Consider the following 26,706-nt stretch of genomic DNA (forward strand, 5'->3'; position numbering starts at 1 on the left):
TTTTGTTTGTTCTTCTTTCTCTAGTTCTTTCAGGTGTAAGGTTGGATTGTTTATTTGAGATTTTTCTTGTTTCTTGAGGTAGGCTTGTATAGCTATAAACTTCCCTCTTAGAACGGCTTTTGTTGCGTCCCTTAGGTTTTGGATCGTCGTGTTTTCATTGTCACTTGTCTCTAGGTATTTTTTGATTTCCCCTTTGATTTCTTCAGGGATCTCTTTGTTATTTAGTAACGTATTGTTTAGCTTCCATGTGTTTGTGTTTTTTACGTTTTTTCCCCCTGTAATTGATTTCTAATCTCATAGCGCTGTGGTCAGAAAAGACTCTTGTATAATTTCAATTTGCTTAAATTTACTGAGGCTTGATTTATAACCCAGGATGTGATCTGTCCTGGAGAATGATTTGTGCGCACATGAGAAGAAAGTGTAATCTGCTGTTTTTTGATGGAATGTCCTATTAATATCAATTAAATCTATCTGGTTTATTGTGACATTTAAAGCTTCTGTTTCCTTATTTATTTTCATTTTGGATGATCTGTCCATTGGTGCGAGGTGTTGAAGTTGTCCACTATTATTGTGTTACTGTCGATTTCCTCTTTTAGAGATGTTAGCAGTCGCCTTATGTATTGAGGTGCTCCTATGTTGGGTGCATATATATTTATAATTGTTATATTTCTTCTTGGATTGATCCCATGATCATTATGTAGTGTCCTTCCTTGTCTCTTGTAACATTCTTTATTTTAAAGTCTATTTTATCTGATATGAGGATTGCTACTCCAGCTTTCTTTTGATTTTCATTTGCATGGAATATCTTTTTCCATCCCCTCACTTTCAGTCTGTATGTGTCCCTAGGTTTGAAGTGGGTCTCTTGTAGAACGCATATATATGGGTCTTGTTTTTACATCCATTCAGCAAGCCGGTGTCTTTTGGTTGCAGCATTTAATACATTCACGTTTAAGGTTATTATTGATATGTATGTTCCTAGGACCATATTGTTATGGGTTTGTTCTTGTAGGTCCCTTTCTTCTCTTGTGTTTCGCACTTAGAGAAGTTCCTTTAGAATGTGTTGTAGAGCTGGTTTGGTGGTTCTGTATTCTCTTAGCTTTTGTTTGTCTGTAAAGCTTTTGATTTCTCCATGGAATCTGAATAAGATCCTTGCCAGGTAGAGTAATCTTGGTTGTAGTTTCTTCCCTTTCATCACTTTAAGTATATCATGCCACTCCGTTCTGGCTTGTAGAGTTTCTGCTGAAAAATCAGCTGTTAACCTTATGGGAGTTCCCTTGTATGTTATTTGTCATTTTTCCCTTCCTGCTTTCAATAATTTTCCTTTGTCTTTAATTTTTGCCAAGTTGATTACTATGTGTCTTGGCATGTTTTTCCTTGTGTTTATCCTGTATGGGAGTCGCTGTGCTTCCTGGACTTGGGTGGCTGTTTCCTTTCCCATGTTAGGGAAGTTTTCAACTATAATGTCTTCAAATATTTTCTCTGGTCCTTTCTCTGTCTCTTCTCCTTCTGGGACCCCTATAATCCAAATGTTGTTGTGTTTAATGTTGTCCCAGAGGTCTCTTAGGCTGTCTTCCTTTCTTTTCATTCTTTTTTCTTTATTCTGTTCCATAGCAGTGAATTCCACCATTCTGTCTTCCAGGTCACTTATCCGTTCTTCTGCCTCAGTTATTCTGCTATTGATTCCTTCTAGTGTAGTTTTCTTTTCAGTTATTGTATTGTTCATCTCTGTTTGTTTGTTCTTTAATTCTTCTAGGTCTTTGTTAAACATTTCTTGCATCTTCTCGATTTTTGCCTCCATTGTTTTTCCAGGGTCCTGGATCATCTTCACTACCATTATTCTGAATTTTTTTTCTGGAAGGTTGCCTACCTCCACTTCATTTAGTTGTTTTTTGGGGGATTTATCTTGTTCCTTCATCTGGTACATAGCCCTCTGTGTTTTCATCTTGTCTATCTTTCTGTGAATGTGGTTTTCGACCCATAGGCTGCAGGATTGTAGTTCTTCTTGCTTCCGCTGTCTGCCCTCTGGTGGATGAGGCTATCTAAGAGGCTTGTGTAAGTTTCCTGATGGGAGGTACTCATAGTGCGTAGAGCTGACTGTTGCTCTGGTGGGCAGAGCTAAGTAAAACTTTAATCCACTTGACTGCTAATTGGTGGGGCTGTGTTCCCTCTCTGTTAGTTGTTTGGCCTGAGGCAACACAACACTGGAGCCTACCTGGGCTCTTTGGTGGGGCTAATGACAGACTCTGGGAGGGCTCATGCCAAGGAGTACTTTCCAGAACTTCTGCTGCCAGTGTCCTTGTCCTCACGGTGAGCCACAGCCATCCCCCCCCCCTCTGCAGGAGACCCTCCAACATTAGCACGTAGGTCTGGTTCAGTGTCCCCTGGGGTCACTGCTCCTTCCCCTGGGTCCTGATGCACTCACTACTTTGTGTGTGCCCTCCAAGAGTGGAGTCTCTGTTTTCCCCAGTCCTGTCGAAGTCCTGCATTCAAATCCCACTAGGCTTCAATATCTGATTCTCTAGGAATTCCTCCTCCTGTTGCCGGACCCCCAGGTCAGGAAGCCTGATGTGGGTCTCAGAACCTTCATTCCAGTGGGTGGACTTCTGTGGTCTAAGTGTTCTCCAGTCTGTGAGTCACCCACCTAGCAGTTATGGGATTTGATTTTGACTGTGATTGCGCCCCTCTTTCCATCTCATTGTGGCTTCTCCTTTGTCTTTGGATGTGCGGTATCTTTTCTGGTGAGTTCCCGTGTCTGCCTATCGATGATTGTCCAGCAGCTAGTTGTGATTCTGGTGTTCTCACAGGAGGGAGTGAGAGCATGTCCTTGTACTCCGCCATCTTGGTTCCTCCTCCCAAGACTTTCATCTTAAAAGTAAATTGTCTGGATTTCTAACATGTTAGGCTAGAATGTGCAAAAATATTTAAGAAATTTATTGATTAATATTTCCTGGAAGTTTATTTTTGAAGTAGAATCATTCTTCAAAGGTATTTTCATAGAATTTCCTGGATTTTGATTCACTATTATGATTTCATAAGTTAAAGTTATGTTGAAATCAATACCTTCATATTTTAATATACTCTCAAAGATGTAAATATAAAATGTGTCTAAATATTGAGCATTCAGAGCTCTTAATTAAGTTAGTATTTACATAATTAATGGTTTCTATACCGTAATTAATGGTTTCTGTTTTAAGTGAAGAATTGCTTTTCATTAGTAACTCATGGGATTAACAGACTGATGCTTTGACTTTGACATTGTGGTCATGCCATCTTTATGTAAATAGAATATTCATTTTCTAGGTGGTAGATAGTTTAATCTATTAATCTGTTTACAAAAGAAGATACTGTAAAGCGGAATATAATTAATCTTGGAGATTGTGATTAGGGAATCAGCAAGATGCAGAGGCAACAACAGTGTTGGGGAATCTTCTTTTCTACTCTAGGGAATTCTGTTAAGTAGCTGGATGATATTAGATTTCTCTTTACCTGCTAGTCAACTGAGGCAAATGGTAACACTCTCCCTTCATTATAGAAATGTAACAGGGGTAAAAGGGAATGTAACAAGAAATGTGAGAGCAATAATAGATGCTATGCAGAAGTTAAATGCTTAGTACTTAAAAAAATGTAGCTTTATATTTATATTACTTTTGTAAAAGTAATATTACTTTATAAAAGTAATATAACTATTTTATAAAGGTAATATAATTACTTTTCAAATAAAGCTATTTATTTTTATTTCATATTTTCTGGTTTTATTTAGAGTTGCCTTATTCCCTCCATGATGAAATGTTGTAACTAAATCAGTTACCACAGTTATGTCAGCAACCTGAGATTGTTATTATTTTGGGGGGGAAAACTCTTTTTTTTTCTTATTAGAAGGAAATCTACTTGACTACAGAATGTACTGTTGGTAGAGACTGTGGACCCCCTTTACCCACCTACTGGAGATTTTAAATAAGAAGCTATTGTTTTAAGACAGTGGTTAATTACATTCATTTTCAAAGATACGGAATAAACTCTAAGGGGATTTCTGATCTTAGGGTGACTTTCAGTATTTTATTAACTGATTTTTAAGTGAAGTACTATTGTTTCCCAAGCATGAATGCTGAAAGACTATTAAAATTTTTTTTTACCTTACAAATCTGTTCCATTAGCAATCAAGAATTAACACTTTAAGTTATTCTTGCACTTGAAGGATAAATTATTGGTTATTGTTTCCCCAAATAGAAATCAGATGGTTTGGTAATACTAATTACAGAGAGAGTGATGGGTAGTGGCTATGCTCTTTTCTTGTCTGTTAGCTGCACAGAGGAAAGGGAAGCTAAAAACTCATAAGTGATGTAGCCAAGTGTTGGCTTCTTCTCTAGAACGAAGATGAATGGCATAAAAGACCATTCATTATTTGCTACTGCGCACTCTCAATATGCAACATAGAGCTGCTGCTTTTTTTTCCTGAAGACATCATTAATGTCTTTATGTCTAGAGCAGTGGTTCTCAGCTGAGGGCAGTTTTGTCCCCCAGGAGACATTTGTCAATACTTGGGAACATTTGTGATTGTCACAACTGGAGGGAGAGGGGGTGAGTGCTCCTGGCATCTAGTGTCTAGATGCTGAGGATGCTGCTAAACATCTCATAGTGCACAGGATGTCACCCCAGAACAAAGAATTATCTGGTGAAAATGTCCATAGTGCTGAGGTTGCAAAACTGCTCTAGAAAAACTGAAGAATTTGAGGTAAGAATAAATGTCTGAAATTCTTTAAATGAATACAAAGTTGTAAAAAATTGGATCTCAGCGTTGATCCTAGCAATATTACTTTAGAAAAGCCATTTGTTAATAAGGTATGATGGTTAAGGGCAAATTGAACTGCTGCTTTTTAAAATTCTTTTGTTGGCAGTGAAATGAATTTAGGTCGTTTGGGGTTAAAGGACATTAAACAAGCCACTCACTCAGCTTATGGTTAATTATTTTTAAATTTAATTTTAATAAAATCTGGTATGATCTCTTTTACTTTTAATTGCATATGAATTTTCTGGTCAAAATACATATATAATTCATATACAGCTCCAGATATTCAAAGGGAAACAAGATAGTTTAATAAGTTACTTGTGGAATTAAAGACAAACAAAAAACCAAATAGGTAGCTTTTATACATATCTTAATATTCTTAATATTTTTTTGTTTTAATTCTAAGTATTCTAAGAGACTCTTAAAACTTACCATATGTGTGAGATGTCTCCAACCTAAAAACTGAAGAATTCTTGATGTGAATCTTTTTCATGCTCACCTTAGTCTTTGTTAGAGTTATTTTCCCTGTTCCAGTAATGACCCCTAGTATTTCACTTGTAGTTTTGGTTAAAAATAATCACATGTTCCTATGTGTAATATGGAGAAAGTGAAGAGGCATGTTTATGGTTGTCACTTGTTCTGTTCCTTCTTACATTTTTAATATGTTGCTCAAAGGTGTCACCGTCAAATTCTTGTTACTAGGAACTAAGGCAAGTAGCAGTATATGCTGTGGAAGGGTCGTCAATTCTGACTTAATTCTTCCTAAATAATCCTCAAGATAATGTCCCATTTGAAACATGATGCTGTCCCAGCTAAGAAGCTATATCATATCAAACAGAATGAATAGAAGTAGGGAAAGTGTTATCAAACTCTTGCGTTTGATGTTAGAATGCCTGTTTAATGTAGCTATCACAGGAAAAGCATGCACTGTAAATCTGAGAACAAGACATATTGTATATGTATGTGTGCATTTATGCGTATTTGCACATAATTACGTGTGTACATATATGTATGTGTGTGTGTGTGTGTGTGTGTGTGTATTCGGATCATGTTTGTAGTAAACAAGCCTATGTTATAGTTTGAATTTTTCCTATGTACTAATTGCTGTAGTAGGCACTGGAAGTTCTGAGGTAGGAGTCAGTCTAAAACAGCTTGACGTTGACTCTATAGTAAAATACAAAATATCCTGAATTTTATAGCTCTTCATAATAGTATCTCAATTTGCTTTTCTATATATATATATATTTTTTTTTTTTAAAGAAGATGTTGGGGGTAGGAGTTTAGTAATTTATTTATTTATTTTTGCTGTGTTCGGTCTTCGTTTCTGTGCGAGGGCTTTCTCTAGTTGTGGCAAGTGGGGGCCACTCTTCATCGCGGTGCGCGGGCCTCCCACTATCACGGCCTCCCCCGTTGCGGAACACAAGCTCCAGGCGCGCAGGCTCAGTAGCCGCGGCACACGGGCCCAGTCGCTCCGCGGCATGTGGGATCCTCCCAGACCAGGGCTCGAACCCGTGTCCCCCGCATTAGCAGGCAGACCCTCAACCACTGCGCCACCAGGGAAGCCCTGCTTTTCAATATTGTCCAATAATTCCTTGTATTGCACACATTCAGATTTCTTTCTCTCCTTATTAATGCACATTTCATTTGAAGCGTGGCTGTAATACCATCTTTCACCATGTTTTGGACTATCATAACCCATGTGATTTAATTTCCTCTGAATTCTGACAGCACAATTTTCTATACGTCTAATACTCTTCCTCATATTGATCATTACCTTATTTTGTGTATTTATTATTAGAATCTAATTGTCATTTAGGTGTTGTGTTCTTATTTCACTATGTAACTGCATAGGTCCTTACATAGCCTCGTTTGTTTTTGGTTCAGAATAGATATTGATTTTAAAATACAAGGAAGCGCTCGTTAAAGTAAGCATTCACATTCCTAGAAAAGCCTGACATAGTACCAGTGTCACTGTCCATTCAGTCATTCATGCCATCAGTATTTACTGAGTGCTCACTGCATGCCAGGCACTATACTATGTGCTGGACTGTACCAGTGAACGAAATGGGCAAAAGTCTCTGTCCTCTTGACACTAACATTGTGGTTAAGAGAAGTAGGAAATACATAATAAACATGATACTTATATGTTAGATGATCTTTGCATATGCTTAAAGGTAGCAAAATAGAAATCTGAAGCCATAAAAATTTCAAAGGTAGTATGGTGGGGGAGGGAGGTCCAAGAGGGAGGGATGTATGTGTATGTGTAGCTGATTCACTTCATTGTACAGCAGAAACTAACACAACATTGTAAAGCAAGTATACCCCAATTTTTAAAAAAAAGCAAAAAAAAACCTAGGTTATTGGGAAAAGAAAAAAAAGGAGGGGGGCTATAATTTACCTAAAATGAAGTTGTAGACTATCAAATTTGATTCTTTTTTTTTTTTTTTTTTTTTTGCGGTATGCGGGCCTCTCACTGTTGTGGCCTCCCCCGTTGCGGAGCACAGGCTCCGGATGCGCAGGCTCAGCGGCCATGGCTCACGGGCCCAGCTGCTCCGCGGCATGGGGGATCTTCCCGGACCGGGGCACGAACCCGTGTCCCCTGCATCGGCAGGCGGACTCTCAACCACTGCACCACCAGGGAAGCCCAAATTTGATTCTTTTAATGATATTAATATAATGCTTTTCATCTTATGAGATGAGTGCTTATATCTTCATAAATTTACGCAAACTGTATTGGATTAATATATTTCAGCAGTTGGTGTTGGCATTCCTTTTTTACCCAACTGTGTTAGCTGACGTAACTGACAGTATAATAGAACTAATGCATTTTAAAACTTGACTTTTGTTTAAGAGAGTGCGTTATTCACTTTTTTAATCAAAGGGGAAGAGGAGAGAGTTTGAAGAGCTTAGGGGGTTAACTAGGAAATACTGCATATTTTTTATGGCAAAGTTCACTTTTTAAAATTCAGTTAATTTTCAAAGGAGGAAGGTAGGTGTTGTTTTTTTGTTTTTTTTGTGTGGTAAAATATATTCCAATATCAATTCAGATTTAGTGTCACTAGTTACTCTTTACCTTAGATAAAGGAGTCTTCCCATATCTCAACATCTCTCTGTGTTGGCCAGCTTAGATGATGATGAGATTTATGATAAATTAAAAGAAAGACTTTACTTTTGAATCGTAAAATCTTAAGGGAACTTTCATCCTTCAAAGTGACCAAGAAAGAAAATTATATCATACTTTTGTGTTAATGCATCTTTTAGAAACAAGACTTTCTAAGTTGCTAGGGAACATGTATTTCAAAAGCCCATGGAACACTTAATAAAGAAAAAAAAAAAAACACCAAACCATCTCACATTGCAAAGTTCAACTAAAAGTAAAATTGATTTTGTGACTATCTAAAGCAGTTGAGGAGACAGTGAATCTTTTTTCCTGCCTGCATTAGTATTGAAGTTATATGAATTTAGCCAATAAAGATAGTGAAGTTAGAATGATGATGAGGGTTATATTGTAACATTTTCTCTTAATCCCACCTTTCATTACTATGAGGTGGAATCATATTTATTCACCCAATTCATATATATTTTTGTACAGTGTGCCATCTATGCTTTATATTTTTAGCTCTTCTGTCTAAAATTTCTTTTCAGAATCCTATACAATTATGAAGGTTATAATGGGAGTCCTGAGATAATTTCATTATATCATAAAGTCTAACGGAAATTGTACATTTCTCACGATAGAGCTCATTTTTCATTTCAGTGAAGTGAATCTGGTGACTAATGAAATGGACATGCAAAGTAGTAATAAATAATGTTAATCACAACTTACAAAAATGCTTCTTGGGGCTTCCCTGGTGGCGCAGTGGTTGAGGGTCCGCCTGCCGATGCGGGGGACACGGGTTCGTGCCCTGGTCTGGGAGGATCCCACATGCCGCGGAGCGGCTGGGTCCGTGGGCCATGGCCGCTGAGCCTGCGCGTCCGGAGCCTGTGCTCCGCAGCGGGAAAGACCACAACAGTGAGAGGCCCGTGTAAAAAAAAATAAATAAATAAAAATTAAAAAAAATAATAATAAAAAAAAAGAAAAAAAAATGCTTCTTAGCATTTTTAGTTTTTGGCAGAGTGAATCACTTGGTGAGTGTATCATAGAACTACCCATAAAAGAAAAATAAAGGTAGTACATTTAAGGGAACTCGGGAAGAGCCTGGGTTTCAGCAAGAATTAAAGGCATTTAGAAGATAGTTTGGGCAGTGGGAGGGAACGTCCAGAGCTAAGGCAGCCCCAAAGGCTGAGTATTGTTTGCCTCTCAGCTGGGGGCTCTTCACAGCTAACTCACTGTGTTAGTTTTCTCTTGTTAGTGTGACAAATTACTATATATTTATTGGCATAACACAGATTTATTATGTTACAATGCTATAGATCAGAAGTCCTTTCCTTGACTCATGGCCCCTTTCTTCCCTCTTGAAAGCCAGCAACACGGGCTGATTTCTTCTCACGTTGCCATCTCTCTGGTTTTCTCTTGCATGGTTACATTTTCCTCTTCCATTTTTAGGACCTTTGTGATTACATTGTACTCACCAGGACAATACAGGATAATCTCTTTAAGTGCAGCTGATTAGCAAAACTTCTTCTGCAAACTTAATTCCCCTTTGCCATGTAACAACATAGTCACAGGTTCTAGAGATTAGGATGTGAGTATCTTTGGAAGGTCACTATTCTACCTACCACAGCCATCACTTATGTCACTCAATAGTATCTGAAGACTGTTTTCCTCCTTTCCTCTTTTCACTTTTGTTGCTGCTTCTGCCCTTGATCCATCCAACTTGTCATCCTATGGTGAGAGAATCTGATTGGTTCAGTATATTATCCTTGTTTATATGGATCCTTTGTACCTGACTCCTCACAGGCCATTAATTCAGAAATTAGCTGCTTCAAGGTCTGATGTGCCCTGATGCAATTAGGTAGGGGCCAAGGGCAAGGTCTTACATTAGAATATTGCTACTCATTTGTAAGGAAACTCCTGTTTCATCAGGGACTGTCCAAGGAGAAATGTCCTTCAGAAAGATGGCAGAGGTCTTGCTGGCTTGTCCAGGACAAGTTCCATTGGAGGAAAGTAAATGTAAAAGCACTGAGGGAAGGGGCTGTCAAAATTTTCATATTTAAAGTTTAATATGCAGAAATTTGACTTTGTTTCTCTTTAGGGAACTTAACTTACCATGGGCTGCCATTCTCTCTCCCAGGAGGGGAAAAAAATTAGTCTCAGCATTTCAAGGTTAGTCTCTTTCAGTTTAAAACAGCCTCTTGTGGTCAATTATATATTCAATAAATTCTAAGTTCCAACTCTCTTTCAGTATTCTCTGATTTTCTTAACTTTTCTCCTGGGCATCTGGGTGTAAGGGGAAACTTATGTGGCAAGATATCTGGTGTATTTGCTCTCTTCTGTTCTCTCTATGGTTATTAATGTAATTGCTGCTAAGAGCTCGGCCAGTCTCTCCAGCCTGTGTAGGTGCCTCAGCTCTGGATGATTGATTGTCACCATCGTCCTTCAGCTGGACCTCTGCTTCCCACTGTCCATCTCTGTCTCTGCATTAGGATCCCCCTGAACCTGTACCGAGACGGTCTCCTAGCAGAAATACTGATCCTTAATTCTCAGCTACCTTTCTTGTTCATCCTAAAGGGCTTTCCTATTTCTTTACATCCTGCTGAAGCCAAGGAAGGTCCTGGGCCTACAGTGGCACGGCAGACTCCCTTTACCTAAACATGACACATTATCATGTGGCCTGCTGCTCTAGGCAGTGGTTTGCTCCTGAATGATGTGAAATGGGATTTAAACTCCCTCCACTCTGGTATTCCAAAGCCTGAAACCTACTGTTCTCACTAATACAATTGGTTAATTAAAGATATTTTTTAGATTTCTTAAAGTGAGTAAATGATGTATGTGAAACACCTCAGAGTAGCTGCCTGAATGTGATTGCTAATATAATCATCTAGGTCATCCAAAACTTGGAAGCCTATCTAGCTTTTAGTAAACACCTCTGGGGTATTGGTATTATTTCATGGCATAATTCCATGGTATAATACTAAGTATTATGACTTCTGAAACATTTCTTTAGGTATGTTTACTAAGCGATTATATCAATGAGCGATGTCACTTTTTAGATATCACATATGAAGTAATTTTTAAATGTATTATTCTGAAAAACCATGGACTTATTTAGAGCAAAGAGACTTAGAAAGAAGTTTTCAGTGAAAAGGGTAGGGAAACCATAGTCTCTGTTTTCATCACAGCAAAACTTGGCCTGTGAATTTAGTAGTGAAAGAACATTAAAGCCAGTTAATTAAGATTGTAGGAAAGAAGGAATGTACAAGCAACAGGTATTCTTTTTGTCAAAACTAGTGTCAAGGGTGGCAGTGAGAAGGTTTGAACTATACAAAAAATTAAAGCATATTAATATACAGTCAGGAGGAAAAAGATCCTGTCTTGAATTCTCTTTATGTGCTGCGTTCTTTCTAGTAGAAGAAATGGAAGCCAGTGTCACATAGCGTGAGGAGTTGACATGTGATTTGAATTGAGCTCTATCTGGTGCCAGAAACTCATATTATTTCCACCATGCTCTTTTTCTTGCAGGAAAAACATAGGGTAAAATGGTAAAGCAGATAATTAATTTTTAAAAAGGAAAAAAAGCTAGGAAGAGGAAAAGAAAAGATACTTTAGGCTCTTTAAAATATTCATATGTTAACATGTTAAATATTGGAGAAATGTGGTTTATTTTAGTGGTGGAAAGAATTATAAATATCTGTAAATTATGGAAATATATCATCTTAAACATCCACGTGAAACCTTCTACTCTGAAAATTGTTTACTGAACATACACCAGGAGACTTTTTGAGAGCCTTCACAGTATCTCATGCAACAAAAAAGAATACTGCATTCTTTGAAACCAGAAGCAAGGTCCAGTTCTTTTGGTGGGGGCAGTTATATGGTTCTAATTCATTTTTATTACAAAGGAAACATTTCAAATGTGGTTTTATACATAAAAAAGTAAATGGTAGGATATTTACATTGGGGATCTAGGCTTAAGCTTCCTTTCCTTTATTTATTATAGTTTATTTGCAACCTAGACCTTATTTTTTATTTTCTACGCATTTAAAAATTACAGTATAAACAGAACTTGTGAGAATATTCTGTATCTACTTGAGAAAAATACATATACTTGAACTAAAATTGTTTCTTCTGATTTATAATTCATTCCGTCTTTATAGCACCTGTAATGTGTCTGGCATACATAGATAATGACTAATAAATGCCATTAACTGTAGTATATAATGCGAAGTAGAGATTGTGTGTCCTGAACTAATCTTTACCAACTCTCAATTCTATTTGAGTTCCTATACCACAGGAAGGAGGTTAGACTTCAGAAAGAAATGGACAAGATATTAATGGTACAAAGCACAACTGCCTTTCACACCAATTAGCTATATCCGTTTTGCTGCAAAGAGCTAAATATCCTGGATCAGTTAAAGTGATGTTGAGGTTTATCTGTTTGTACTCCAAAATCAATTAATCTATTCAGGAGTACATGTTCCTGGATGGCATTTTAGGCTGAAATGAAAGAGGCAGCCTTGGGTTGGAGGGAGTACTTCATGGATAACCTGGGTCTTTAAAAATAGGACTCAATAATCTACTCATCAGTAGAAGAAAGCAGAGGCAATCCAGTAATATGCAGGAATCCTGAATGAAACTAAATATAGGAATTTTATATGGCTAAGTTATCGTGCCTTGAATAATTGGAATGAAAACCTACAAGGTCAAAATTCAAACAAATGTGAGAAAAGCCTCACGGTTTGAAAAGGATAATTTTAGCAGTAAGAGTTTGAAATCTTAAACTATTGATTAGTTTATTAATTTAATTATAGTTAATTGTTTTTAATTAAAAGATTGGTATGTTTTAATCACTTAAATAAAAATGTATAACTTCATGGAAAACCAAAATACTTAAAAAAATAAATATTAGCATATGTATTTGTGAACTTTTTTTTTTTTTTTTTTTTTTTTTTTGCGGTACGCGGGTCTCTCACTGTTGTGGCCTCTCCCATTGCGGAGCACAGGCTCCGGACGTGCAGGCTCAGCGGCCATGGCTCACGGGCCCAGACGTTCCGCGGCATGTGGGATCTTCCCGGACCGGGGCACGAACCCGTGTCCCCTGCATCGGCAGGCGGACTCTCAACCACTGCGCCACCAGGGAAGCCCTTTGTGAACTTTTGAAGCCAGTGTTCACCAGCAGCATCCATGCTCAGCTGGGAACAGGCTGTAGAACCTGTTGGTAGTAACACAGAATGCTGGCGTTATGCCAGTAAAAAGCAGGGTTGAACCGGTTCCTACTTGTGTCTGGTTTCACTTCTCATGAGACGGTAGAAACCTGCCAGTCCCTGGCTTTCAAAGATGGTTTAGTCATGCATGTGCAGCCCATCTGTTGGATGCATAAAGGATTTGCTTCTCAGCTCGGCCCTCCAGTCACAAACACAGTCACTGTTTTTTTTTTTTTCTCCCTCCTTTCTTTAATTCTTCCTCTCTTGCTAGGAGAGTACAAGCTCGGTAAACCAGGTGCATCTTATTGCCACTCTGGGGAATTCCTTCCATAAACACTGAAGTGAGCCAGAAAGGTAGTTGTTTTCCTATTGCTGTCTAGCTTACTTTCAGTATAGTTTTATTTGGTGAATTAAAAAAAATTTCAATTTCATAATAAAAATGTTTATACTATTACAGCTTTAACCAAACTTTAATGTAGAGCTCAGTGACCTTCCTCTTCTCTGTGAAATGAAGTTCCCTGGGTCACCAGGATGAACCTGAGCAGGGGAGGGGTTTCATTCTCCGTGTCTCTCTTTCTGGTCATAAAGCTTAGCAGCATAGTTTTTAGCCTCAGTGATTGCAGCGAGGGAAAAAGTGCAAGTCTCCCTCATCACAGTATCGTATTCCGCTTCCCCCAACCTTTGTTCACTGCACACATCCTCCAGGTTTGACCTCCTGTGCTTAATTCTTCTGTTTTCTAGAATGGCCTCCCTCTTTCTTTAAAATGCTGAAAGCAGTTAATACCAGGTTTTGAGGTTGGGGGTACAACTTCAGGTCACAAAATTGCATACACAAACCACTGTGGTACAAGATGTTTTACAACCTGTTAACATGACACACTATTTTGGTGAGGTTGTGGTCTTACAGCAAATTGATATTTATATATATATTTCGGACACACCTAAACTCAGAAAAGATCAAGATGAAGAAAGGAAAGGGGTTGCCTTTCAAATCAGTTGTTTATGGTTTTAAATATATTCTAATGAGCATTTAGGAGCCAAATAAGCAATTATTGTTCTTATTAATTTTATTTTCCCTTCATACAGATTTATGAGAAATACCAAGATTTGTATACCGTGGAACCAAATAACGCACGCCAGCTGGTGGAAATTGCAGCCAGGGATATTGAGAAACTTCTGAGCAACAGATCCAAAGCCCTGGTGGTGAGTTTAAATTGTATCTGCTCATTTTATTATTTTCCATTACTCATTTATTATTTATCTTTCATGTTTTATTTGGAGGTTTTCTTTAGTATGCTTTCTTTTCCTGAGAAACTGTGTTCAGTAATATGTTCATAAAAGATGAACTGTGAACACCAAATAATGAGTTAGCTTATATCTAATTATTAGTTTATTTTCTTATATTAGGTGATTTAAATACAGAGAAACCGTAATTGGTACATACATCTTTTTATACATATGTAAGTTATGATGCATAATAGTCATGTTTAAATAGATCATACAATGTAAAACCCATGAATATGGCCAGCATCCTTAAAGCTGCCTTTGTAGTACTTTCCTGTCTCATCACCCTGCCTCCCTGCCAGGGGTAGCCAATATGCTAGACATTTCATTACTCATTTCTTGGCTCTCTAAAAGTAGCTGTACCTCACGTAGATGTTTTGCTAAACATGTGTTAGCTTGCTTGTTTATCAGCTTTATTAAAATCACATTATGCTGTATGTAGTCATCAGCCACTTGCATTCTTCTGTCAACATTATGTTTGCATGATTTATCTAGATGTTTGTGCTTAGCTTTAATTCATTTTTATTCATGGTAAAATACTATTTTCTGAGGATCTATCTTAATTTATTCATTTATTCTCTGCTGGTAAATTATTATTTGGATTGTTTCCAAATAGGTGCTACCATGAACAGGGTGGCTACATTTTCTTGGAACAAGTCTCCTGGTTTACATGTGCAAGAATTTCTGTAGGGTCAGTACGTGACAGTAGAATTACCTGACTGTACGGTATTCACAAAATCACCTTTATACAAGTATGACAATGATTTTCCCAAATAGTCGCATCAATTTAGACCTCCACTAGCAGTATTTGAGTCCTCATTGGTCCATATTCTGGCCGATAAGTGGCAATATCAGACTTCTTAATTATAGGTAACCAAATGGGTACCAAATGGTACCTCTGCTTATTACTAATGAGGTGGACATCTTGTTTTATATTCACTGACCATTCTTGTTTCCTTATCAGTGACATATCTTTTCATACCTTTTGCACATTTTAATTGTTTAAATTGATTTGTAAGTTATCTGTTCTTGATGGTAATTTATTTAAGTTACATGTGATGCAAATATCTTTTTCCAGTTTGTGACTTGGCTTTTCATTGTCTTTATGGTATATTTTGATAAAGTAAGTTCTCAATTTTGATGCAAAGTCAACTTTAAAAAAATTATTAGTATTTTGGGCTGTGTTTTGTTTAAGAAAGGCTTCCCTACCCTGAGGTTATAAATATTTTTTAAGTATTCTAAAAGGTTCCATTTCTTTCAGATTTATTTAACCCACCTGTAGCTAATATTAGTACATAGTTTTTAAAAATAATTTTATAAATTTATTTATTTAGTTTTGGCGGCTTTGGTTCTTCCTTGCTATGCGCGGCTTTCTCTAGTTACAGCAAGTGGGGGCTACTCTGTTGTGGTGTGTGGGCTTCTCATCGTGGTGGCTTCTCTTGTTGCGGAGCATGGGCTCTAGGGTGCATGGGCTTCAGTAGTTGTGGCACACGGGCTCAGTAGTTGTGGCTCACAGGCTCTAGAGTGCAGGCTCAGTAGTTGTGGTGCATGGGTTTAGTTGCTCCAGGGCATGTGAGATCTTCCCGGACCAGGCCTCGAACCCGTGTCCCCTGCATTGGCAGGCAGATTCTTAACCACTGAGCCACCAGGGAAGCCTTAGTGTATATAGTTATAAGTTGCAGTACAAATTAAATTATTTTCTAATCAGTCTTCCTGGGGCCATTTATTAAATAGTTTACCTTCCCCCAGTGAAGCCCATTTATCAAGCTGGTAGACACACCTCACCATGTTCCTCTTCAAAAGGATCTTGAGTGTTCTTGAACCTTCATACTGTACCTAAATTTTAGATTCAGCATGCTATTATGCAAAAAAATCTTTACTGGGATTTTGAATGGTATTGCGTTGACTCAGACCAAATTTGGAAGAATTGATATCATTATGATATTTTGTCTTTCTGTTGACAAACATGATATTCTTTCCACTTAGCTACTTTAATACCATTTAATAAAGTTTAAAAATTTCTTCATAAAGTTCTTATGCATCTTTTGTTAGAGGTAATGCTGGAGCTGAACTTTAGCTCCTCTTATTCTACAGATCTCAGCACTGTTACAGGTGTTTGTTCCAGGATAACTCTGAATTCCCTGTTTACTTATCACTTACAGCTCAGATTTTTAGATTAATGTATTATATATATATCTTGGCACTCAGAAATTGTCCTTGTGTTTTTTTGGCCCTTATACATTTTTATGTTTCTTAAAGTATCCAGGATCTTGTTGAAATAGGAGGGGCCTTTGGAATATTTGGTATGCCATATTGCCAGAAGTTGAAACACTTAATTTCTTTTTAATTGATGTATAGTTGATTTACAGTGTTGTGCTAATTTCTGCTGTACAGCAAAGTGGCTCAGTTATACACATATATACCCTTTTTTGAGTATTCTTTTCCATTATGGTTTATCCCAGCCAACTGGGTATAGTTCCCTGTGCTCTACAGTAGGACCTTGTTGTTTATCCATTCTAAATGTAATAGTTTGCCTCTACTAACTCCCTTCCCTCCTGCCCCTTGGCAACCACAGGTCTGTTGTCTATGTCTGTGAGTCTGTTTCTGTTTTGTAGATAGGTTCATTTATGCCATATTTTAGATTCCACATGTAAGTGATATGGTATTTGTCTTTCTCTTTCTGACTTTTCTTCACTTAGTATGATAATCTTTAGTTGCATCTTTGTCGCTGCATTTGGCATTATTTTGTTCCTTTTTATGGCTGAGTAGTATTCCATTGTATATGTGTACCACGTCTTCTTCATCTGTCAGTGGACTTTTAGGTTGTTTCCATGTCTTGGCTATTGTGAATAGTGCTGCTATGAACATAGGGGTGCCTGTATCTTTTTGAATTATAGTTTTGTCTGGGTATATGCCCAGGAGTGGGATTGCTGGATCATATGGTAACTCTGTTTTGAGTTTTCTGATGAACCTCCATACTGTTTTCCATAGTGGCTACACCAACTTACACTCCCACCAACAGTGTAGGAGGGTTCCCTTTTCTCCACACCCTCTCCAGCATTTGTTACTTGCAGACTTTTTAATGGTGGCCATTTTGATTGGTGTGAGATGGTACCTCATTGTAGTTTTGATTTGCATTTCTCTAATAATTAGTGATACTGAGCATTTTTTCATGTGCCTGCTGGCCATCTGTACGTCTTCTTTGGAGAAAAGTCTATTAAGGTCTTCTATGAAACAATTTTTAAGAAATGTATAAATGGTAAGGTAAACTTTCATGACTGGAAGATTCAAAGCATTATTATCTTCAATTATGGATATGTGAATACCCTTTTAAAGCATCATTTATAGATGTAAATATGTTTTGATTAAAAGTTTATCTAATAGAAATTAGGTGCTTTCTTCTTAAGTGATTAATATTCACTAATGACAACTGAAAATGATTCTATTTATATTGACTTTTATCAGCTTACATTTTTTCTCCAGATGTAGGAAGCAGGTAATCTGGACATCACAGTCCTTTGAAAAAGGTCATAGAATGAAGTAGGATGTATCTTGCCTTAATTGGATTAAAATGGGAGCCTAATGAGACTTTCCTTTTTATCATTTGGAATTGAAGGTCTAGACATCTGGTGCATTATTTGAGTCCTGTGCGATCAGTGACTATCTTAAGCACATGATGGCAGAATACACAATGACTAATTAAATGTAGAATTAGCTTTTATGTGAGGGAGAAGGATTCATGTTTGTTTTCAAACTACATTCTTTATTTAACTTTTTTGATTCTATGAAAATAAAATACATTATTTGGAAGAGGAATATTTTGAGTCTAATTGAAAAACAGGTGCTGCATTGTATTGTAAATGAATGCAAGATGGCATTATTAATTTACTTCTACTTTGTTGGAGGCTTATACTCAGACTTCTGGATTAAAGGAGCTTTAATTTATCTGGGTGGGGTACCAATGTAATTACATAAATAAATATATTGGAAAATATCTTGAATATACAAATTTGAGGTAGATGATAAAATTTAATGCCCGTTAGATCTTACTGAGTGTTTACCAAGTAGCATTATCTGATTATTTCTCACAATAATGCTGTGCTCTAGACACCATTATTAGTCTCATTTTTCAATGAGGAAGCTGGGTCTTTGAGGATTCCTTTAACTTGCCCAAGGAAATGTATTTAACAAGCAAGTTAGGCCAGTGTTTCTCAAACTTTAATGTGCATTTGGTTCACCCCTGGTTCTTGTTAGAATGCAGATTTCTATTCAGTAGATCTGGTCAGAGATACTGCATTTCTAATAAGCTCCCAGGTGATGGTCCTGATACAAAGACTATATTTTGAGTAGTAAGAATGTAAGAGGATTCAAATTCAGGTATGTCCAACTTTAAGTTCTCATTCTTACCTATTACACATATATATCCTTCGGTCTAAAGAAGTGTATAATCATAACTAAGAAGAAACAAAGGCTAAGTAGTATGCTGTAAACTACTGTTCATTCAGACTGATTAAGAATTGGATGTGGCAGCTGATAGAATATTCTGGAAGGCTATGAATTTGTCAGTGAATCCTATATCAATGAAGCACTTTCAAAAAATGATTCAATGAAATAAAATGTACGGTATTGAAAAAAATTTCGTTTTTATTTGAATGTGAGGACTTAAAACTGTTACTGTTCTTTAGCATCAAGGTTCTCAAACTAAGATACCTTTGAAAATATATTATAGATATAAAATCTATGAAAGAGAAGTAAATAGAACTGTCTTTTCTTACATATGTACTAAATAAATTACCTAGTTTATGTTTAATAATTCAGCTTTTTTAAAAAGAAGATGAACTAGAGATTTTTTTTTAGTAGAATGATTACTCTTCAGTATCTGCAATAATTTTTTTGTGCATGCATGTACACAGTTTTTATGTATTTGGACATTAAAATTTTAATTCTGTCTTTTATAGCCTGTTGATTAAAAACTAAAATACCACTTATTTCATTGCTTTATGCTTACCTTGTGTTAGTTATATGTTTAGACTACTTTGACCAATATTTTCTTTTTCAGTTTCAGCATTTATTTTGACTTTTTATTCACATTCATTTTGTGCCATGGTCTTTGATCTGCTCCATCAAACCAGCCTTAGGAAGAGCTGAAAGAGAAATTGATTAAAAAAAAAAATCACTTGCCTTTGCACTAAAACCATGCCTTTGCTAGCAGAACAGAGTTTGCACTCAAATAGTTGTTTATTTGGCTTTGTTTTGTTTTTGTGACTGTACAGAAACGTTATGATTCTGATGATTCATGTACATTAGGCTCTTCCAGAAATCTATGACGTAGGTACATTAAAAAAATGTATTTACTCTTGTTTTGTAACTTAGGAAAATTCAGAGGGGACCAAGGTTCTTGCTGAAGGCTATAGATAATATCTGAGGTAGTGGTGGAATTCAATTTTAGGACTTCTGTTTCCAAATCTATTTTCTTTTTTTCCCTCTAAGCCAACACTGGTAATTTCAGCTCTTTATTTCAAAGCTAGATCTGTAAATGACTATTTTTCTGACACTTGCTTCTTCTGTGTGTTAGAAACTGGCTCAGTGTGATGATTATCCTGCTAATATTGTTGAATTATTTTTAAATGATCTCAAAGCAATGTTTGGAAGCAAAGAAGAAAAAATGATGTAACGTTGTTGTTAACATTTATTGTAGCCTGAACTAGGCTGAAAAAGAGTTAATGAACAGTTTATAGGAGAAAGCTTTTCAATAAAACAGTGCAGCCTCCAGTGGTGCCTGCAGAACGATGGAGGTGAATGAAACCAATGGTCTCATTATTCACCAACCAGCCCAGCCAAGGGGACCTGCTGAATAAATGGAGGTCTCTAGACATTTTGCTCAAAGGAAACAGGATCAAGGTTATCATAAACAGCTTTTTCTAGTGATACTTTTTCAATTATGGTATATCCTGTCTCCCTCTGGCTGTCCTGGTAACTTTAATTAACACTGCTCCCATCTATGATGAAGCTTTAAATATTGTAATGTACTCCATCTCTTAATTCAACCTTGATATTTAGTTTAGGATTAGTTAATGAAAAGGAGATGACAAATGTTTTTAAATAACTATTAATTAAAGTAGGGTTTGATTTCCTAAAACTAGATTATTGTTTAATCCAATTGTTTCCTCGTGTTACTTCAGCCCTTATTTCCAGTAGTTCTGTATCTTTTATGTGTGTCAAAAGTGCCTACAGAATTTGCTAAAAATGTAGACTCCTGGCCTTCACCTCTAGAAACTGAAAATTAGGTCTAAAGAGTGATGAAGAGATCCAGGAAAAAAAATGTGAAATTCTTCAGAGACGCAAAGAATTAAAACTGCCTTGTATTTGTGTATTAGTAGCCACTGGTTTGCTTTTGTGAGAACAGATTCAGTAGAAGCTGTGTTGGATTGAATAAAGACTACAGTGTTAAAGAGTGATTAGGAAATGAGAAACTGGCAAGAAATGTGTCTACATTTTTATGAAGTTTGGTACGACAGTGAAAGAGAAGTACGGAATACTACTAAAGACTTCTTTTTTCTTTTTTGTTTATTTTTGAGAATGAAGGACATATAAGTATGCTTACAGACAGAAGGGAAGGAATCTGTGAAATTTGAAAATAAGAAAAATCTGAATGTTGAAGTTTGATTCTCAAAAAAACAGACACAGAGAAGATCAGAGTCATGCAGTTTATCTTTGAAAAGATGGTGGTATCTTTCACTTGAGACAAAAGGGATATTAAATATGAATAGAGACAATTGAGTTTGCAGATAGAGAAAGTTTGAGAGTTGCACTAGGTGACCAATTTTCTCTTGGTAAAGTACAAGTTGATATTTATGCAAAGAGTGAAGGCGCCATGGGAGTGATTTGGAGAGCAAAGTAAGAAAAAGTGAAGAGTGTACTTTGGATAACTGAAATGACTGATAAATAAATCAAGAGCCTTCTTAACATTGAGAAAAAACAGAAGATATAAAATACCCTCCTGTTCTAGAAGTGAGGTTGAACAAGCTATCTGAAAATTGTGTGTGTGCGTGTGTGTGTGTATCATTAGCCCAAAATCTCTCTGAGGATATAAACTTATCCATGTTGAAGAAATTCAATATTTGATTAACTGAGACTGTTTTTAGGTATAAAAATTGTATATACAAAGGTGAATGGAAAAGTTATGGGACCTGTAGTCTTGAAGTTGTGTTCAAATATGATTAATACCAGCCAAGTAAAGAGTGATTAAAACAGATTGCCGGTTTATTTTCTCTGAAAACAAGAAACCTGGCTGTAGGTAGCTCAGGAGATTTCCAGAAATCCCGTTCTGTTATTTCTATGTTTATCTCACTGGGTAACCCTTGGCTGCAAGGGGGGGATAAGAGATGGAGTTTGTAGCTGGGCCATCACCTCTCTGTACTGAATTGTAGTACTCTTAATTAAAATGTGGATCCAGCCAGCCGGTGTCTGTGTCAATATCTTTTCAAGGTTTAATGGGAGTTTTAAGGAAGGAAGTCTAGAGAAAATTCATTTTGAAGCAGCAGAGGAGAGAAAGGAAAATGTTGCTTACTTTGTTTTTTTATTTTTAAAGATTTTTTTTTTTGATGTGGACCATTTTTAAAGTCTTCATTGAATTTGTTACAATATTGCTTCTGTTTAATGTTTCGGTTTTGTGGCCATGAGGTATGTGGGATCTTAGCTCCCCAGCCAGGGATTGAACTGACACCCCCTGCATTGGAAGGCGAAGTCTTAACCACAGGATCATTAGGGAAGTCCCTCTTTGGCTTTTTATATAGAGTCCCATTCCTTCAATGTAATGATTGCATGCATATTCAAATCAGCTTTTTCTATCAAGGCTTGGCATGGTGTGAACAGTAGTAAAATGAAAGGACTGTTGAATCCATCTTGGATTAATACTTATCAGAGTAAATTTTATAAACATCAGGGATACTTAAGAATTAGTCAGCAGTGGTTGAAATATTTGAAATCATGAACCATGATAAGTAGCGTCTGATAATGGTCAGGAATTACGAGTTCAAGAGCAAACATTTTTATGTGTATATAGTATACATTTATATGGAACAATGGAGAAGCAAGAAATTATGATAAATGATAGAAATTAAATCAAGAGTTCTAGGTGATAACAAGGTTGAGGTATGAATGAATGAGTGGGTTATTTAGATGGAGAAGAATGAAAGTCTTTGGATTGTTAATAGTAAGGAACAAAGGAATAGTTAGCATTTACTGAATGTCCAAGCAGTTTGCTAGGTTCTTTCTATATATTTCTAACACAATGTTTATTCTGCAGAATAGGTATGTGTTCTCATTTTACAGATGAAAAACTGAAAGCTCAAGAAATTTCCATAGTAAAGAATTCAAACCCATATATATATGTGGGGGTGTGGATGGATACAAACATGATGTATTTTTTCCATTTAACAAAATAAATACCATAATAAACGATATCATAGTTTTCACTCATAACATATGATTTTTCTGAAGTAGATGACACATTTAAATGGGAGATGCCTATATTTTTTGATACCATTTGCTCATGTGTTAAGTGGAAATCTCCAGATACACCAGCACATTTCCTCTCTCAAGTTACGCACTTTAGTAGCATCTTTATGGGCTTTAAATCTAAAGTAATTATAAAATTTGGGGCCAAAGAGAAGGGATGGGGAGAACACTAAGTGCTGTGTTTAGGACCTCTTAAATTACCCTAAGAAGGAAACAGATCCATATACCTGTAACAGTGCTGCTACTGGGCTACCACACTCAGCACTTTAATTTTTGTAACATTCTGTTCTGATTAATATGTTATTTAAAGGTTAGCAGTGAAGTGTTTTTAAACAACACCTTCTGTTGTAAATCCCTCTGTGTTACACAGTACTTTCTCTCTCCCCCATTCCATGAAATAGTGTTTGCACTAAATGACTGAACAAAGACACTTTTGAAAAAAAAGGAGCTGCCAAATATACCTTGAAGATAGAGAATACAATTAATGGTAAAGTGCACCTCATTTTCTAATGGAAGGTGTTGAGACAGGGAAAGGTTCTGGGCAGCATTGATAATCTCTACTAAAAGAAATCTCTTTTGGAAATCAGATGCTCATAGACTTGAGTTGGCTTAATTCTTTAGGATCTGAAAGTAATATTGAAAGTATCCACAACAGCATTACTGTGTTGACAATTTGAGAAAGACAATGTATGCTCCGATAGCACAACATTTGCAAAATTTGCGGGAATGGGAGTGTTGGGTTGTTGATTGCATGGAGGAGAATGAGAGTTAGGTGAAGTGAATTGCAAAGCTCACATAGGCAGTAATGACTACATAGTCTGTGGTGCCTTGCACCAAATGAAAATGTGGGGCACTTCTTAAAAAGTTATTAAGAATTTCAAGATGGCGGCAGCAGCAGAGCTTTAGACTAGTTGTGACATCCCTCTGGGTGAAGGGTCCTATGTGACTGCAGGGGCCCCACACCCATGAAGCTGGCCAGTGGTCACACCCAGGTGATTAGTGGCAGAACTGGAACTGGACTTGGGATTCTTAACCACGTGTGCAGTGCTGTTTGTACAGTGATAGTCATTGAACTCTACCTGGGGACTTGGGAATCTACGAAACCTGTGATGACTGTTAATCCCAAAATGAGGCCAAAAAAAAAAAAGTTCGTATTTCATTTCACTTCTGTTTTATAAAATTGCAGACTTGGCCCAGCAGAGCAATAGACATGCTCTGATCTGAATGTGTAGTGAATGATGTTTACATAAAAATAAATACAGAGAAACAGTGTTAATCCAAGGCCACCATCTTTGATTCACATAACGGAGTCTTTAGATAAACCCTTCATAACATGCCGTATATTTGGAGACAGTCTAATCAAGTAGTGTTTGATAAAGGTAAACACTGTTTTAGCTGTTGAGAGAGTTCAACTTCAAATGGTGGTCTGATTCTTAAATGTTATTAACTTTATTTCTTTTAACCTTTTGATGTTTAGTTTTCCCCTTTCCTCACTAACTCCTTATTGTCCTCAGAAATATATAAACTTTCAACCTTCCTCTGAATTCATTTTCTAACTTTAATGGAGAACATGCAGGCAGAAGTCCTTTGTGAGATACCCAGTGCCATCCAGCTTTTTTTTTTTTTTTGGTATATACAGGAGTTCTTTTTGGTCTATTCTCCATAATTTAAAAAAAAAATTTTTTTAGACCTTATAAAATCAAGAACTACATTTGCAAAGATGAGCTGTCTGTGCTTTGCTTAAAATCCCCTGACACAGTTTACCAGGAGAATGATGGATTACCCTGTTAATTTAATTAAAGTATCATAGAATCATGAATCTTGAAGGAATTTGGGAATTCATTTTTCTGATCCTCTTTTCTCAGGCAGGTGAATGTCTAAACCACCAGGTTAAGGAGTTAGCTGTTCTTTTCTCAAATATTTTGGTGATGAAGCTTCCACAATTGTAATACCCCATTATTGTTGCTTAGCTTAGTATTCAAGAAATTATGTCTAACATCCATGTCCTTGTCTAGTTAAACTTATTTTATTTTCTGTTCCCTATATATGTTGAAATTTAATTGGCGTTATCCTTACAAGAATATCTCATTGCATATGTGTGTTTTGGAGGGGGTGGAGTTGGGGGTGGTAGGAGCCATCATCAACTCCTCATAGCTGAGTGTTCTTGGCAGATACATAATGATGACTCTCAGTTGCTAAGCAATCATTATTGCCAGACATTGTGTTAAATGCTTTACACACATTCTCACATTTAATCTTCAGGACAGTTTTATGAGCTAGGTGTGTTGTAGGTTGTTTCTAAAAATCAGAGGTGTTACCCAATAAGGTTGAGCCATCTCAGAGTATCAGGTAGAAGAGATTTTCAACCCAGGTATCCCTGACTCTTCTAAAGCCTATGCTTTCTGACAGTATGCTGTAGCTCCGTAACCTAATGAACACTAATTTCTTTAACTTTCCTACATAGAAATATTTTCTGTTCCTTTTTCATTTCTGTATTCTGGAAATTATCCAATATTTATTCTTCAACTTTCTTAAGACATAGAGGCTGGAATCAAAGGTGGTACTTTTATAAAGGAGTGCTCTGATAAAGCACAGTATAACTGCAAGTCAGCCATTTTTATTGGCATGTGATCCAACTGCAGTGAGAACTGCTTTATTCTCTGTGGGTTGTACGTTAGATGATTCTGATATATTTTATACTTACGTTGCTAGATATACAAGTATATCCTTGTTGTAAATAGTTTAAACAATATAAAATGTATTATAAAATGAAAACAAAAAATTCCCTAAAAGTTCACCATCCAGAAAAAAACTACCTTTTATAGTGTGGTGACTACCCTTTAGGACTCTGTGTGTGTGTGTGTGTGTGTGTGTGTGTGTGTGTGTGTTATCAATATTTCAAGGAGATTTTTATGTCACTGGATATGAATATATAATTCTTTCTAATGGCTTTGTATATATGAATATATTGTTTATTTAACCAGTCTCCTATTGACAGATATTTAGTTTATTTCTATATTTTTTAATACAGACAGTATTAATATTATTTATAGCACACTTTTATTTATGGGAAAACTTTTGATTATTTATTAGAATGAAGGCATGTAAAATGGAATGGTCAAAAGGCATATGGGGCATTATTTATATTTTTCTTTTAAGGAAATAGAAATCTTTAATCTTTCCACTAATTTCTTCTCGCCTTTTTCTTTGTTTTTAAATAGTAGGGCTTCTGATAGACTTAGGTAGGAGTGACCAGGTTGCATTTGGCCCAGTATAGTAAGTTAAATATGGGTCCGCAGGACAGAACCATGCCATTTAATTTTAAATGATAGATATATTTTTAATTATTATAATAATGTCAAAAACTCATACTGTTCTCTACAGATTATTGCCTTTGTTGTTGGCAACATAATCAGTCAAAATTAACAGGCTGGCTGGGGCAAACATCTGTCTTCCAGATTCATTTAAAAAAAATTCAGCCTAGGAGTTGCAGTTGCTGATTACACATACCAGCTCATATGCTCTATCTTGCATGCATTATCTCAGGCACAGGCGGCATGCCAACATGCTACACTGTGGATGCGTGATCCTGCTGCCTACAGACCTTGTATTCTGCGGCAACTGACACCGTCAAGGCCCAGTTAAGAGTAAAAACCAAGTTATGTCTTGACAGCCAAGGTATTAGTTACAAGAGACTGTCTCTGGTTAATTTATTCATTTAGTCCCAGGACTCATTAGTTCTCAATTACAGCTACTCCTAGAAATGTTGGTCTATTGTTGCCTGAGAAACCAATCACCTCTGATTATTTACA

At 36.5% G+C, this 26,706-nt stretch overlaps 1 protein-coding gene across 4 annotated transcripts in view; it reads left to right on the forward strand.

The window, feature by feature from the left end:
• Positions 1 to 26,706, forward strand: part of CACNA2D1 (calcium voltage-gated channel auxiliary subunit alpha2delta 1) — a 521,838-nt gene that overhangs the window by 98,350 nt on the left and 396,782 nt on the right. For all 4 annotated transcript variants that reach the window (XM_060157195.1, XM_060157196.1, XM_060157198.1 and 1 more), the window contains exon 3: positions 14,177 to 14,293. In XM_060157195.1, the coding sequence (XP_060013178.1) occupies positions 14,177 to 14,293 (117 nt within the window). The remainder of the gene's footprint in view (positions 1 to 14,176; positions 14,294 to 26,706) is intronic.

Source organism: Lagenorhynchus albirostris, chromosome 8 (genome assembly GCF_949774975.1).
Source record: "Lagenorhynchus albirostris chromosome 8, mLagAlb1.1, whole genome shotgun sequence".
NCBI classification, from domain to species: Eukaryota; Metazoa; Chordata; class Mammalia; order Artiodactyla; family Delphinidae; genus Lagenorhynchus; species Lagenorhynchus albirostris.